At 46.4% G+C, this 15,948-nt stretch overlaps 1 protein-coding gene across 1 annotated transcript in view; it reads left to right on the plus strand.

Moving 5' to 3' along the window:
- The window catches only part of SLC9A2 (solute carrier family 9 member A2), an 88,999-nt gene that overhangs the window by 43,580 nt on the left and 29,471 nt on the right, over positions 1 to 15,948 (plus strand). Inside the window, exons 4-5 of the mRNA XM_018054964.1 lie at positions 9,539 to 9,756; positions 11,159 to 11,361. Coding sequence (XP_017910453.1) covers positions 9,539 to 9,756; positions 11,159 to 11,361 — 421 coding nt within the window. The remainder of the gene's footprint in view (positions 1 to 9,538; positions 9,757 to 11,158; positions 11,362 to 15,948) is intronic.

Consider the following 15,948-nt stretch of genomic DNA (forward strand, 5'->3'; position numbering starts at 1 on the left):
GAATCTTGTGTTTATCAGTTGTGCTGAAGGAAAAATAATTTTAGTTTATATGAAACACAAACAGAAAAGTTAAATTTCTGAGGAAGAATTGGTACCATGTTATAGTCAATCCAATAAATGCTGTATTTAAGCAGCTTGCGAAAACCCATTCATTACCTTCTCAGAATGACATTTACCTGAAAGACCAACTGGGGGTAATTTTTTGGTTATTCTTTAGGACTAATCCGCCACTGCTCTTCTCAGTGAGTGCAGCTAATCGAGAGAGTTTTAGGCTGGGTTGAGAATTCTTAGACAGGAAAATATCTAGTATTTTCCTGGTAAATTTAAGTTTCATGAAACTGTAACAGTTTGTTGAATTAAGAGCGGATTCCCTGAGATCTATTTGAAGAATGGATATTTTCGCATAGTGAAAGGAAAGTTTGGCATAGTGAAAGAGTGTGAAGGACAGAGGAGCCTGGCGTGCTGCAGTCCAGTGTTGCAAACAGTCGGACATGACTGAATGGCTAAACAATTTTCACACAACTGGATAATACTGATTGTGCCATCCCTTTGCTTTTCCAACTGTTTCTTGTCTTGTCTTTATCTGAAAATGATTATATTGCTTCAGGTCTATGCTTCATGGAAATTGTAGAGAATAACTCGATTCGTTGATCAAGTCATCACTGGCTTGCTCTTGGTCTAGAGCTTAACAATGTTTTTTTTTTCGGCCGTGCTGAGTCTCCTTGCACGGGCTTTCTCTGGTTGCGGTCGGGGATGCCTCTCTAGCTGTGGTGCGCAAGCTTCTCATTGCGGCGGCTTCTCTTGTTGCCGAGCACAGGCCCTAGGGCGCGCAGGCTTCAGGATCTGTGGTTCCCGGGCTCTACAGCATGTGCTCAGTAGTTGCGGTGCAGGGGCTTAGTTGCCCCAAGGCATTTGGGAACTTCCCTGATCAGAGATCAAACCCACATCTCCTGCATTGGCGGGTGAATTCTTTACCACTGAGCCACCAGGGAAACCCTAGATTTAAACCCTACAATTTAAAGTTGCATTTTCCTCTTTCAAACTCTCGAGTCTGAGACTTGCTATAAATCTATGTAGGCCAAGGGGCAAAACAAGGTTATAATCAGAAATGTAGATATGATATAATCGCTGAGAAATAATTCCCATTTCTGTTTTCAGAAAACTCACAGTGAAACGCAGTGTACAGGGACCACTCACTCCACGCTTTTGAGTATGGCGGCTTTGAACACGTGATTAAAGTCACATTTTTATTCCTTTCATGAGAGTGTTAGACCAGGGAATTCAGCTATGGATGTGGATCCAAATTCCAAAACCAGTTGCTGTTTACTTGCTAAGTCATGTCTGACTCTTGGAAAGCCCACGGACCTCAGCCTACCAGGCTCCTCTATTCATGGGATTTCCCAGGCAATAATCCTGGAGTGGGTTGCCATTTTCTCCTCCAGGGATCTTCCCGACCCAGGGATCAAGCCTGTGTCTCCTGCATTGGCAGACAGATTCTTTACTGCTGAGCCACCAAAGGAGCTCTGTAAGCAGGGGCCCAGCTGAAACAATAGAGGGAGGCTCTGGGTTAGTGAAGTGAAAGTCTTAGTTGCTAAGTCTTGTCTGACTCTTTGCGACCCTATGGACTGTAGCCCACCAGGCTCCTCTGTCCATGGAATTCTCCAGGCAAGGATACTGGAGTGGGTTGTCATCCCCTGCTCCAGGGATCGTCCCTGACCCAGGGATCCAACCTGGGTCTCTCACACATGCAGACAGATTTTTTTACCTTTTGAGCCACCAGGCAAACTCCAAATCAAACCAGATTCCACCATAAAGGGGGAATGTATTGGCTCATATAAATAAATTCTTGTAGGTCTGGCCTTAGTGTGATGGTAACAGGGACTCCAGGTCACCTGGCCACCTGGACAGTCTTTCTCTTTCAGTTTTGTCTTTCTCCATGTGATGACTACCTTCTCATCAAAGGTCACAGACACACTGGGCTTTCTGTCTCTAGAACCTCGTCCCTATTAACAGAGATCTACCCTGCCAGCCCCAGGCAGAAGACATTTTGAAGGAAGGACTGTGATTGGCCCAGGGATTTGGAGAACTGTGATTGGATCAGCCTGTGTCTCATGACCAGCTGACGGTATGAGCAATAGAGTCTATTAGCAGAAGAAAGCAGGGAGAGTAAACTCACTGGGAGAGATGGCCATCTCCACCTGTGCCGATCATATGTCATTAAGGGAAGCTCGATCCTTGATAATCAAACATATAAATAATACAGTGGGGGTGGAGCTGGTGATGCCGAGTTGAAGCCTCAGGATGAAGAGAAGGGCATTCTGGGGAGAGACAGAAGGCCCCCAGGTGAAGCGACCACCTACACATAAGAACTGAGTCCAGGGTGATAAGAGAGGTACATGCCTACTTTTCTTTTAGTTTCTGCTGTACAGTGAAGTGACTCAATTATACATATATACATATTTCAGTTATAAATATGTATATATATTTCTTTTCAGATTCTTTTCCATTATGGTTTATTTCAGGATATTGAATATAGTTCCCTGTGCTATACAGCCGGACCTTGTTATTTATCCATCCTACATATGATAGTTTGCATCTGGTAATCCCAAACTCTTCCTATATCTCTAGATCCATCCATGTTTCTGCAGATGGCATTGGTTCATTTTTTTTTGCGGCTGAGTCCATTATATATATGGACAACAGCTTATTTATCCATTCATCTGTTTGTTGATGGACACTTAGGTTGCTTCCATATCTAAGCTATTTAGTAGTCCAGCTTAATCATATACAATAGGACCTGGCTGTTCATCCATCCTATATATAAAAGCTGGCATCTGCTAATCCCAAACTCCCACTCTGTCCTTTCCCCACCCCCAGCAGATGCCTAGTCTCGGCCTGTGTTCTGTAGACACTCGGGAGCCTTTGGAAACTGTAAGCAGGGAGGTGACTCGCTCTGTTTTTGCTCTCTAGTGAATCCATGATTGGAGAGCTTCTAAACCCTTTTACACCATCCCTCAGGACACTGATAATGTTTGAATAGTCCTCTGTGTAAAATCAAAGCTGTGGTTTTTCCAGTAGTCATGTATAGATGTGAGAGATGGACCATAAAGAAGGCTGAGCGCCGAAGAACTGATGTTTTCAAATTGTGGTGCTGGAGAAAATTCTTGAGAGTCTCCTGGATTGCAAGGAGATCAAACCAATCAATCCTAAAGGAAATCAAACCTGAATATTTATTGGAAGGACTGATGCTGAAGCTGAAGCTCCAATACATTGGCCACTTGATGTGAAGAGCCAACTCATTGGAAAAGACCCTTATGCTGGGAAAGACTGAGGGCAGGAGGAGAACGGGGGTGCAGAGGGTAAGATGGTTAGATAGCATCACTGACTCAATGGACATGAATTTGAGCAAACTCCAGGAGCCAGTGAAGGACAGGAGAGCCTGACAGCTGAACAACAATAAGAACTGTGGTGGAAACTAGAAGGCAGGGCCTCAGGCTTGCTAGATGCCTGGGGATGAGGAGTCTGTCCAGGCAGGAGCGTGGGAATGTGTGTCCAGCAGCAGAGCGAAGGTGCCTGCATACTAGTCTAGGCAAGAGAAGGTGGGAATGTATACCCGGATGCAAATAATGAATATTGTGAGAAGGGAAGGGAAAACAGATGGCAAAGCGTAATTAAATCCACAGCAGTCCTCACATCTCATGTTAGCCCTTGTTTTCACTCTCCAATAGATCTTTAAATAACAGGATTCAAGTGTCAGCTCTTTTTCTCTTTCATTCTTCCTCATCTGAACCTTCTTCCTGGGCTTCCTTGGTTTCCTCAAACTTTAATGTATTTTGAAATCACCTGAGAAAGTTGCCGTGGATACAGAATCCCAGGGCCCCACCAGAGATTCTGAGTCCATAGGTCTCAGATGGGGGTCTTGGCATTTGGGTTTTCCCAAGGACTACTCAGAATCATGTGATCTACAAACTACACTTTTAGAAATACTTCTTGGCTACTAGTGTGATGAGCAGGAAGACTCCCAGAAGGTGGCAGCCTCCGATGAGGGTCTCGGTTAAATCCTGGGAACACTCTGCCTGTTCACTGGATAGCAGCTGATTCTCATACCTGTCTGCAACCCTCTCCCAATGTCCACCAGGTGTTCTCCAGCTCAAAAACTGTAATTCCATCATTGTGATCTTAGTCCAGTCTTCCTGTCCCTCATGCCTTCATCACCAGTCCTCAACTAGAGTCAGTGGACACCACGGGTCCCCTGATGCCTTGTATTTCATATCACACTTTTGACAATGAGCTGTGGCCTCTTATGTGTTTTTGCTCAAAGTCATGATTGTTTTGTGTGTGTTAAGTCGCTGCAATCGTCTCTGACTCTTTGCGAGCCTGTGGACCGTGGCCCACCAGGCTCCTCCGTTTGTGGGATTCTCCAGGCAAGAATACTGGAGCAGGTTGCCATTTCCTCCTCCAGGAGATCTTCTCGACCCAGGGACCAAACTTTAGGAGCCAGAAAATGAGCTATAAATAATAGGTGAATTAAACACATCCAAAGGAGAAAAATACAAAAGATGTGGAAAATCCATGAAATGGACAAGACTTCATGAATAACCAAGCATCTATATTTGTTGGAATTTATTTCATTTTGAAATTTTAAGAAAGGTTGTTCAGTTTTTGTGGTTGGATATTTCTTTGCAAAACATTTTTTTTTCATTTTCTCATGTGTCAAACTCACTCTCTCTGGGTTGTCAGGTTTACTGGAAGAGGCGATCCGTTATATAGTAATCCATGCCCTGGAATAATTAATTTACCTCACATGAGTGAGTACTTTATTCTGAGAACATGCAGTGTACCCTGAATCACCGCAGACCTGGCTTTAATCAGTGCAGAGAAAGCTTGTTAATTGTCCTTCGCCTTTGCTAATGCTCGGCTCTGATTAGTGGAGCAGGCTTTTATGTTTGATGAAGACTTTATGGAGAATATGCAACTGTTGTTTGGGCTGTCTTTTCCTGCAACTGAATCCATACATTTAAGATCACACACAGGCATGGCATGGACACCAAAGACTTTTGCAACATCCTTTCTATCAGTACAATTCTAATTCTAAACAGTTCAGCTCTAAATAGGTCTCCCAATGTTGCAATTGAAATTAGAGAATTGATCACTCTTGAAAAACATAAAAGCGCTTGTATTCATAAAGTGAATGAACTGAGTCATGGCTACACGGTATGTAGGTAAACACAGACAAGGTGTGTTTGTATTTTTTCTTCACAACTAGAAATCTGCCTTCTCCACCCACCATCTGTATGGAGGCCTTTCTCTTTGGTTCTGCAGTTGCCAACTGCCTACTGAAGGATTCTGGGTCTCCATTAAGCTAGACTCAGCCAGCAGCTAGGTGGCTCAGAGGAAAGAATCCACCTGCAAGGCAGAAGATCTGGGTTGATCCCTGGGTCAGGGAGATCCCCTGGAGAAAGAAATGGCAATCCAGTCCAATATTCTTGCCTGGGAAATCCCATGGACAGAGGAGCCTACCGGGCTACAGTCCATGGGGTCGTAAAGAGTTGGACACGCCTGAGTGGCTTACACTGTCACTTTCAGCCGGCAGCAGGCGAACATACACGTGGTACCACTGCGTGCAGGAAGCCGTGGTGGAGGAAGAGGGCCAACCCCGGCTTGGAGAGCCTGCATGCTGGTGGAAAGGAAGCGAACGTTGTTTCATTGACCAACCAGGGTGGAGGCGTGGAGTACAATAAGGAAAAAAGTGTTGGTTGGAGTTTTCTGCTCAGACAATAGTCCAATGACAGATTATCAGAATAGAAAGTCTGTTTCCCCCTGAAGACTGCTGAGACAGTATTAGCTGGCCTGAAATTTTTCTATACTGCATTGGGACAGTGATGAAGAAAAAAAATCTCAACTGCTGGTGAATCTAAAACCCACTAATTATCGTGCTTTAGCTTCTCCATCTCTAAATTGGTGATAATATGTTAAACCCTAATATGGGTTTAACAAAGCGGAGGGCACTGATAAATTCTGTATGTACCCTCCCTCCACGTAGTCCCGTGGAATAGAACCTAAGACTTGTTCAAAGGTGGACCTGTTTGGGGAGATTATATGGACCAAGTGCTGCAGTGGATTTTGAAAACCAACAACCATTGTGGGAAAGCAGGTGACTGTAGTCTCTAGGTTGTGCCCATCCAGATCTGTCCTGCGTGTGTACTTATGACTTCTTTCTGAAATACAGATCTGTCGATGATACTCCACCATTCCCGTGAAAAAGGCATCCTTGGATCCATGTTGTCATCGGCTGAGGATACATTAGCGAGGTGCCAGGCACTGTGATAAGCATTGAGGACACTGTTTCCCCCATGAAGCTTCCAGTTGGGCTGGGGAGATAAACTTTAATTTTATTGTTGAAGATGTAATCTCATATTTTCCCCTCCAGCCTATAGAATAGGCTCTTAAGCATCACATATTCAATATAAGAGTGTCACGTGTCATTGTTGGTCAGTCGCTGCCGTGTCTGACTCTGCGACCCCATGGACTGCAGTACACTTGGCTTCCCTGTTCTTCACCATCTCCCAGAGCTGGCTCAAACTCATGTCCATTGAATAAGTGGTGCTATCAAAACATCTCACCCTCTGTTGCCCCCTTCTCCTCCTGCCTTCAATCTTGCCCAGCATCGGGGTCTTTACCAATGATTTGGCTCTTTGCATCAGGTGGCTAAAGAATTGGCGCTTCAGCTTCCGTATCAGTCCTTCCAATGAGTACTCAGGGTTGATTTCCTTTACAATTGACTGGTTTGAGCTCCTTGCTGTCCAAGGGACTCTCAAGAGTTTACTCCAGCACCACAGTTCAAAAGCATCAATTCTTTGTGCTCAGCCTTCATTATGGTCCAACTCTCACATCTGTACATGAGTACTGGAAAAACCATAGCTTTGACTGTAGGGATCTTTGTCAGCAGAATGGTGTCTCTGCTTTTTATTACACTGTCTAGGTATGTCATGTGTGTGCCTCCCTAATTGGAGGGAAACTAGAGCTGCAATCCATGGGGTTGCGGAGAGTCAGATACGACTGAGCAATGGAACAACAACAAAGCTCATTTGTAGTTTTGTGTACATAGGGTGTTATTGAAGGGGAGGTGGTTTGACTGGCTTAGAGTACCCTGTGGCAAAGAAAGATCCCTCTTTGCAGTGAAATACCTCCTGGCCTTTGTTTGAGAGGTCGTGTGCATTGACCTGTATATGACAGGTAGAAAGTGGCCCTTGGAACACTCGTCCCCAGCCTGAACAGTGCAGCCACATCAAAAAGATGCCCACGTTTCCCTGCCAAGGGCGCCGTGGCCTCTGGGTCCCTGGTACCTGCCGAGGCTGTTCCTCACCCTGGAGGATCGCACCTGTGCTGGTCAGAGGCAGTGTTGAGTTACAGGGAGGTGTCTGGCAGACAGAAGCCTCACTCGGTGTCATGTTAAGGACACAAAGCAATGGAAAATGATCCTGTGAACATTCATGTAAAATTCATGTATTTTTTAAATTCCTACAGCAAAGCCGTAGTTTTCAATAATTTCTGAATAGAAATTTTTGTTAAATCGCTCCCTGAATGAACTAAAGATTACTTTTCACCTGTGTGGCTTATATTTTTCCCAGTGAATGAACGTGAGCATGATCTCAGAGGGAAATAAATAACATGCTCACAAAACAACTTTCTTTAGCCTGTCAAAACTCACTTCTCGAATGATAAAGAAAAAATCCAAATCCAAGTGGGACTGAGGGAAATAGGGTTCGTGTGAGACAAGTAGGGGCTTCAATACTCCATTGTTATTTAGTCGCTAAGGCGTGTCCTACTCTTTGCAACCTTATGGACTGCAGTCTGCCATTCTCCTCTGTCTATGGGATTTCCCAGGCAGAATACTGGAGTGGGTTGCCTTTCTATCCTCCAGAGAATCTTTCTGGCCTAGAGATGGCAGGTGTTTTTTTTTTTTTAATATATATATATTTTTTACTTTACAATACTGTATTGGTTTTGCCATACATTGACATGAATCCACCACAGGTGTACATGAGTTCCCAACCCTGAACCCCCCTCCCACCACCCGGCAGGTATGTTTTTTACTGTTGAGGCACTGGTGGATTCTTCAATTCTGTAGCTGATAGTTTATTTTTAAAAATAAAAGTGATTGGATAGTTAGGTTGCTTCCACATCTTGGCTATTGTAAATAGTGCTGCAGTGAACACTCAGGTGTATCTTTTTGATTTTTCTCTTGACATATGCCTGGGAGTGGGATTGCTGGGTCATACGGCCACTCTATTGTTAGTTTTTTAAGGAACCTCCTTACTGTTGTCCATAGTGGCTGCACTGATTTACGTTCCCAATGACAGGGTGGGAGTGTTCATTTTTGTCCACACCCTCTCCAGCATTTATTGTTTGTAAATTTTTTGATGATATCCATTCTGATTGGTGTGAGATGATAACTTGATTCTAGTTTAGATTTGCATTTCTCTAGTAATTAGTAATGTTGAGCATCTTTTCATGTGCCTCTTGGCCATTTTTATGTTTTATTTACTCCAATAAAAAACTTTAAAAAATTCTATACAACTAACAAGGACCTACTGTGTAACACAGGGAACTCTGCACAATATTATGTAACAACCTAAATGGGAAAAGAATTTGAAAAAGAATAAATACACATATAGGTATAACTGAATCACTTTGCTGTACGCCTGAAACTCACACCACAATGTTAATCAACTATACTCCAATACAAAATAGAAAGTTAAAGACATAGAGGTCAAGAGAAAGGAGCCTAAAGGGCTCTGTGGGCCCAGAATTTTGGAAATGTGGGGAAAGCAAGCAAAACAGTTTCCTTCCTTTTGGAATTTTCAGAGCCTATGAATACATTTTGAACTTCCCAGAAGTGAGTATAGTAGATAAGCGTTGGGTTGGTCCAAAAGTTCTTTCAGATTATTTCCATGAGATGTTAATGGAAAAACTTGAACAAACTTTTGGGCTAACCCAATAGAAATGAGAACCAGAAGTAGGGCATCAGAGTCACAATGAGTAAGTAGGTCCCGGAGATGCTGATGAGGGACAGAAGATGACTGGTGAGCAGATAAATGGTGAGGGGCACTGAGGATGTGCAAAGAGAAGTCCAGCGTGACCACAGTTTCAAATTTAGGATTTTAGGCAATAGTGCAGCAGTTGTGGCACTAGAGGAAAAAAGAAGATGGAACTGGCGTTAGAGGAAGATAACGGGTTTTGAATTTATTAGGAGCTTGTTTTATTTGTGATGCTGGCTGTCCTGGATGCTGTACTGATGTCCACATCCAGAGACTAGAAAGCTGGGCAGAGCCAAGCTGGAGCCTTGGATACTGATGAAGACTTCCGGAAACAGTAGGGTTTACAAGGATGCAAATTACAGACACTTACAAAAATCAATCAGTGATGCAGTGGTGGGCAGAAGGGTAGAGCCAGCCTCGTCAGCTACCTGCTGACTCCTATTCTGACTGGGACCATTAATTATCCTGTTTAAACAGAAGCTAATTTCTTCTTGCAGAATCACGGCCTGTGCGATGACCATGAATAAGTATGTGGAAGAGAACGTGTCTCAGAAATCCTACACGACCATCAAGTACTTCATGAAGATGCTGAGCAGCGTCAGCGAGACCCTGATCTTCATCTTCATGGGCGTGTCCACCGTGGGGAAGAACCACGAGTGGAACTGGGCCTTTGTCTGCTTCACCCTGGCCTTCTGCCTGATCTGGAGGGCGCTGGGTAATGAGCACACGTCTCCTCCATGGGCCTGGGAGTCTGGCACCGAAGGACTGGTCCTTCCTTCTTTCCCTCTGCTTGTGGTTGCTCTTGTTACGTCCCCTCATCTTAGGTTCTTGTCTTTCTTTTCTCCTTCCTCCAGCTCCTCCTCTTCCTCCTTATTCTCCACGTCCTCCTCCTCCTCCTTTCCCTGCACCCTGACATATTTTTTTTTCTTCCTGGAGTATTTTTATGGCTTTTGCTTTAAGTGGAATTAACCTCCCTTGGTGTCTATGATTCCATGTTCTCACTCACTGTCTTGGAACAACACAGGGCCCAGAACCCAGTGATGTGAGCCAGGATGGTAGGAAAGGGCTTCTTCTGAAATACAGTAGATCCTCTGTGTATGAACTAATATGGTTCAAAGAGCATGGTCATACATCCAATTTGTCAGTAAGTCTGACAAAGTTAGCCTAGGTACCCAACTAACACAATCAGCTATATAATACTGTCCTATAATAGGTTTATGATACTTTGCACACAAACAGTTCTAATAAAAAACTAACAAACACAAAAAATAAAGAAAAGATTTTTAATCTTACTCTACCTTGAAAAGTACAGTAGTAACAGTACAGCAGCTGGCATCCAGGGGCTGGCATCGAGTGAACAGGCACAAAGAGTTACTTCCTGGAGGAGGGAGAGGAGGTGGGAGATGGTAGAGCTGAAAGACCGTCAGCAACAGGGGACGAAGGGCGAGCTGCAGCTTCACTCATGCCTGACATTGACTGCACGTGTTCTGGTTCCTTACTGTGTTCAATTCTATGTACCCTCTTGAAAAAATGATCCTGTAACTTCTAGGTGGAGCTCTTTTTATCTCATCATAGACGACATCCTGGGCTTAAAATGAAGATATTATACTAACTGTACTCTACAGAGTTGTTGTTGTTTAGTCGCTCTGTTGTGTCTGACTTTTTGCGACCGCATGGACTGTAGCCTGGCAGGCTCCTCTGTCCATGGGATTTCCCAGGCAAGAATACTGGAGTGGGTTGCCATTTCTTCCTCCAAGGGATCTTCCCAGGCAGGGATTGAACCCACACCTCCTGCATTGGCAGGCAGATTTTTTTTTTTTTTTAACCACTGAGCCACCTGGGAAGCCCAGTCTGTAGAGTGCTGTACACTAAAGTACAAAACCACAGCCCCTTGTAGAGGATGCAGGCACTTGACAAGTCACAGTGTAAGCCAGACAAGTGAGCTCGTTTATGGTTAGACGTGGGAACAAACGTTCACATCTTTGAAAGTTCGAAACCTGCAAGTTCCCATGTTGGGGACTTAACTGTACTTTGCCCTGAAACAGAAAACTCATCTTCTTGTTCCCGTGTCCTGGCCTGACACATTCCGTTCCCTTCGGTTTTGTTTTCCTTCTCAGGTGTCTTCGTCCTGACTCAGGTTATTAACTGGTTCCGGACAATTCCCCTGACCTTCAAGGACCAGTTCATCATTGCCTATGGGGGGCTCCGGGGGGCCATCTGCTTCGCGCTGGTGTTTCTCCTGCCGTCCTCAGTGTTCCCCCGGAAGAAGTTGTTCATCACGGCAGCAATCGTGGTCATATTCTTCACCGTCTTCATCCTGGTGAGTAGAGCTCTGTCTCCCAGCGAAGTCCCTCCTTTTACCAGGAGGAAAAAAGAGGTCACTTGGAGGGTCATCCTGAACTTCTCTCATAGGATGCCATGTTGCTGAGGTGTCTTGAGGCTTTGGTGGCTCAGTGGTAAAGAACTCATCTGCCAGTGCAGGAGGCATGCATTCGATCCTTGGATTGGAAACACCCCCTGGAGGAGGAAGTGGCAACCCACTCCTCCAGTATTCTTGCTTGGAGAATCCCATGGACAGAGGAGCCTGGGGGGCTATGAAGAAGAAATGAAAGTTGCTCAGTCCTGTCCAACTCTTTGTGACCCCATGGATAGTCCACGGAATTCTCCAGGCCTATCGTCTGTGGGAGTTGGACATAACTTAGTGACTGAACAACAGCAACAACTTGAGGCTTTGGTCATCAGGACAGGAGAGAGACAGTATTTTATCAGGTCACTGGATTGTGCAGCAGTCTCAGAGAGTCCAATTTGGTCACTTGGCCAGCACAGAAGAATGACTATTTAAGGAAACAGCTGTGTGAGCTGAGCTTCCTCCTGGAAACTTATTAACTGCTCTTGCTAATCCTTGGCATGTGTCTTCCTCATTGACCTTGTAAAGGTGTGTGTTAACGCTAGCTGTGCTATGACCTTCCAGCAGCTCTGGGATGTAGGTTCACTGTAGAGCTGTGCGTGGAATGGAGGGAGGGGTGAGTGCAAGTTTAACATGGGGAGGGGCAGAGACTGTGGTAGGAAGGCACGGGCCTGAGTCAGGATCCTGACTTTGCAAGTTAACCAACCTCTTTAGGTTAATCATCTGAGCGACTTTCACTTTGGGCTTCCCTGGTGGCTCATCTGGTAAAGAATCCACCAATAATGTGGGAGACCTGGGTTCAATCCCTGGGTTGGGAAGATCCCCTGGAAAGGGAATGGCTACCCACTCTGGCCTGGAGAATTCTATGGACTATATAGTCCGTGGGGTCATAGAGAGTCAGACACAACTGAGAAACTTTTACTTTATGTTAATCATCCAGCTCTTAAGAGATTCTATTTTGTGGATATTCATGTAGAAAATCGGAGATGGAAATGGCAAGCCACTCTAGTATTCTTGCCCAGAGAATTCCATGGACAGAGGAGTCTGGTAGGCTACAGTCCATGGGGTCGCAAAGAGTCAGACACCACTGAGTGACTAACACAGACACATTTAGAAAATATGCCTAGGGCTCCTGCTGTGTGCCAGACAGAGCTCTGGGCTTTTAGAATCCAAGAGTGAGCAAAATATCCAGAAATACCCCCAACCCTATGGTGGTTCTATTCCAGTGAAAGTCAGTCTAGTAGGTGAGGCAATGAGAGTCTATGAGAAGGTGAAAGAAGCTGGACTGTAAGAAACAGTAGGGTCTTCCCTGGTGGAGGTGGCTCAGTGGTAAAGAGTCTGTCTGTTAACGAAGGACACACAGGTTGGATCCCTGGTCCAGGAAGAGCCCACACGCCACAGAGCAGCGACGCCCATGCGCCACGACTGTTAAGCCTGAGCCCCAGAGCCTGGGGGCCACAACTGCTGAGCCCATGCGCCACAGCTGCTGAAGTCTGAATGCCCTGAAGCCTGTGCTCCACAACAAGAGATGACCCTGCATTGCGAAGCCTGTGCACTCTAACTAGAGAGTAGCCCCCTGTCACCGCAACTAGAGAAGGCCCATGCAAGGAGCAAAGACCCAGTGCAGTCAAAAATAAATAATCATTAAAAAAATATAAAGGAAAGAAACAGTGGGGCTCAGGCCAGGGGAGGGGGAGCAGGGTTATAATTCTCGATTGGATAGTCATAGAAGGCAACAATGAAAAACGTGTATTTGAATAAAGGTTTGCAGGAGGTAAAGGGATTAGCTAAGCTGAAGGACATTCCAGGCAAAGGGGGCTAAAGAGGAAGATCTGAAGGCAGTGTGGTCATGGACCACGTGGCCGGAGGGGAGTGCAGTACGGGACACAGGAGGCGAGGGAGGGTCTGCGGTCCTGGGTCATGTGGGGTCAGGTGGGCCGGTGTCAGGACATGGGCTCTGCTCCAGGTGAAATGGAAGCAGCATGGGACGTTTGGTGCGGCTGTGGGTGTGCTTCGCTTTTCAGAGCATCCCACCGGCCGCTGTGGGGAGGGACGGTGAAGATGAGCCTGTACGGTGGGGAAAGGGGCGGCAGGGGCGTGGGGGGGTGGCAGGGGGGTGGGGGGGCGGCAGGGGGGTGGGGGTTGGGGGGGATGGGCAGTGCAGCCAGTCAGCAGACAAAGCAGGAGGATGGCGGCCAGGCGGCGAAAGGGCTGGGGTCCTGGTTCCACCTGACTTCTGAAGGTGGAACCTGCAGGACCCCTGATGGGTTCAGTGTGGGGTGGCAGGAAAAGGAGCCGTGAGGGACCGAACTATTGTAAGGACCGACTGGCCCCGCGTGAGAAGAGGCGGGCTGGCGGGCTGCGGGTGGCGGGGTGGGAGGGGCTGGGGGCTGTGAGACCTGTGGGTGGGGGTGATGATACCTGAGCCTGGAGTCCAGGCAGGAGCTGGGTCAGCAGCATAGGGCTGGGATCCACAGCTTGGAAGCTGGAAGTGATCACCGAGGGGGTGAAAATCCATTGAGGAAACCAAGAGAGGACCAGTAACTGGGCTCTGGGGCAGCCCAACCTTAAGACCCTGGGAGGAGACGAGGCAGGCGAGGAGACCGAGGAAGAGTGATGAGCGACACTCACTGTAGAACCCCAGGAGATGTTTTGTTTGATTTTTTAAAAAATATTTTATTTTCCAGGTAGTCACAGAATGCTTTCTAGGTGCCTGACTCAGATGTAAGCACCTTTGATGTTAGCTCTTTAAATCCTCATAACTGTTCTAAGGCACACACTCTGGGAGGAATCACTGTCTTTGCTCCCATTTCATAGACAGGGAGGCTGAGACGCTGAAGCCCAGGTGAAGACCTTCGCCCAGGTTTACACAGCCAGGAAAAGGTGGCTCAGGGGGGTCGAGAGCAGTTTGGTCTTAACTCTAAAAGTCCCTGCGAGACTTCTCTGGTGGTTCAGTGGTTAAGACTCCTGGCTTCCAGTACAGGACGTGTGGGTTCCATCCCTGGTCAGTGAGCTAAGATCCCACCTGCCTCATGGCCAAAAAACGAAAGCATAAAACAGAAACAATATTGTAACGGATTCATAAAGACTTTAAAAATGGTCCATGTTAAAAAAAAATCCTTAAAAATAAAGCAATAAAGTACCTGCTAGAGTGGCCAGTGCAGAGTGAGCATATTGTATGTCCTGCTATTTCTTCTTCCAGTTACCTCTCCATGTAGCAGTTCATCCTTCACCCACTCACACCTGCCAACACTGTGGACCGTAGTTTGTTCAGTCTAAGGAAGCCTGGGGAGGAAGGAAAGAGGAAGCCTGGGGAGACCCTTCCCCGAGTGGAGAAATGGCCGCTGTCCCCCAAGGTCCTTGTCTCCAGCATCTTTGCCATGCAGTGCCTTCCAGTGACTTCTTCCTTGTTGTGTTGGGCGTGGGAAGGATTGGGGGCAGGAGGAGAAGGGGACGACAGAGGATGAGATGGTTGGATGGCATCACCGACTCGATGGACGTGGGTTTGGGTGGACTCCAGGAGTTGGTGATGGACAGGGAGGCCTGGCGTGCTGCGGTTCCTGGGGTCGCAAAGAGTCGGACACGACTGAGACAAGGGCTATTCTAGGTGCACGATCTCATTTCATCCTCCAGACAAGCCCTGGTGAAGGAGACCAGCGGTTCCCCCAGCTGAGGAAGCTGAGGCCCACAGAGGGAGAGCGAGCTGATCAGGGCACAGGTTGGTGAGTGATGGAAGCTGGCGGTGGCCGGGGACCCTGTCTCCAGAGACAGGCTCAGAACCTTGGGGTTCTGCTGACCCCCAAGAGAAGATAGTCTTTACCAGGTTATGGTTAGGTATAGTTCATTTGATTAACATACTGATTGGGTTCAGACATCTGCGTTTGGTTAGAGCTCCCGTCGTAAATGCAGGGAGACAGCATGGAGCCTCTGGGTGGAGAGAAGCAGAGACCCTGTCTCCATCTTCTCACACTGTGTTTACAGGAACCTTGGCACAAGCACCCAAGTAGCTGCTCTCAGAGTAGTGGGGAGATGATGCTGTGAAATGAATCCATTAAAAAAATTATTTTTAATTGGAGGGTGATTGCTTTACAATATTGCATTGTTTTCTGCTATATATCAACATGAACCAGCTATAGGTATACGTATGTCCCCTCCCTCTTGAGCCTCCCTCCCACCTCCCACCCCATCCCACCCTCTAGGCTGTCAGAGAGCTCTGGTTCGAGCTCCCTGCATCATACAGCAAATTCCCACCGGCTGTCTGCTTTAAATATGGTAATATATATTAAATCCATGTGTGTAACTCTTTGTTTTATATCAGAGTATAGTTGAGCAACAGTGTTGTGCTAAACAGTGTGTTTTCAGGTGTGCAGCAAAGTGATTCCATTATGCATGTAACTCTTCCCTTCTAAACGATGCTTAATATTACAGAACAGCCCACGCAGGAAAAGAATTTGAAAAAGAAAGTGAACCCATTTTGCCTTGAGCGTTTTAATGTTGCAA

This window comes from Capra hircus, chromosome 11 (assembly GCF_001704415.2).
Source record: "Capra hircus breed San Clemente chromosome 11, ASM170441v1, whole genome shotgun sequence".
Classification (NCBI taxonomy): domain Eukaryota; kingdom Metazoa; phylum Chordata; class Mammalia; order Artiodactyla; family Bovidae; genus Capra; species Capra hircus.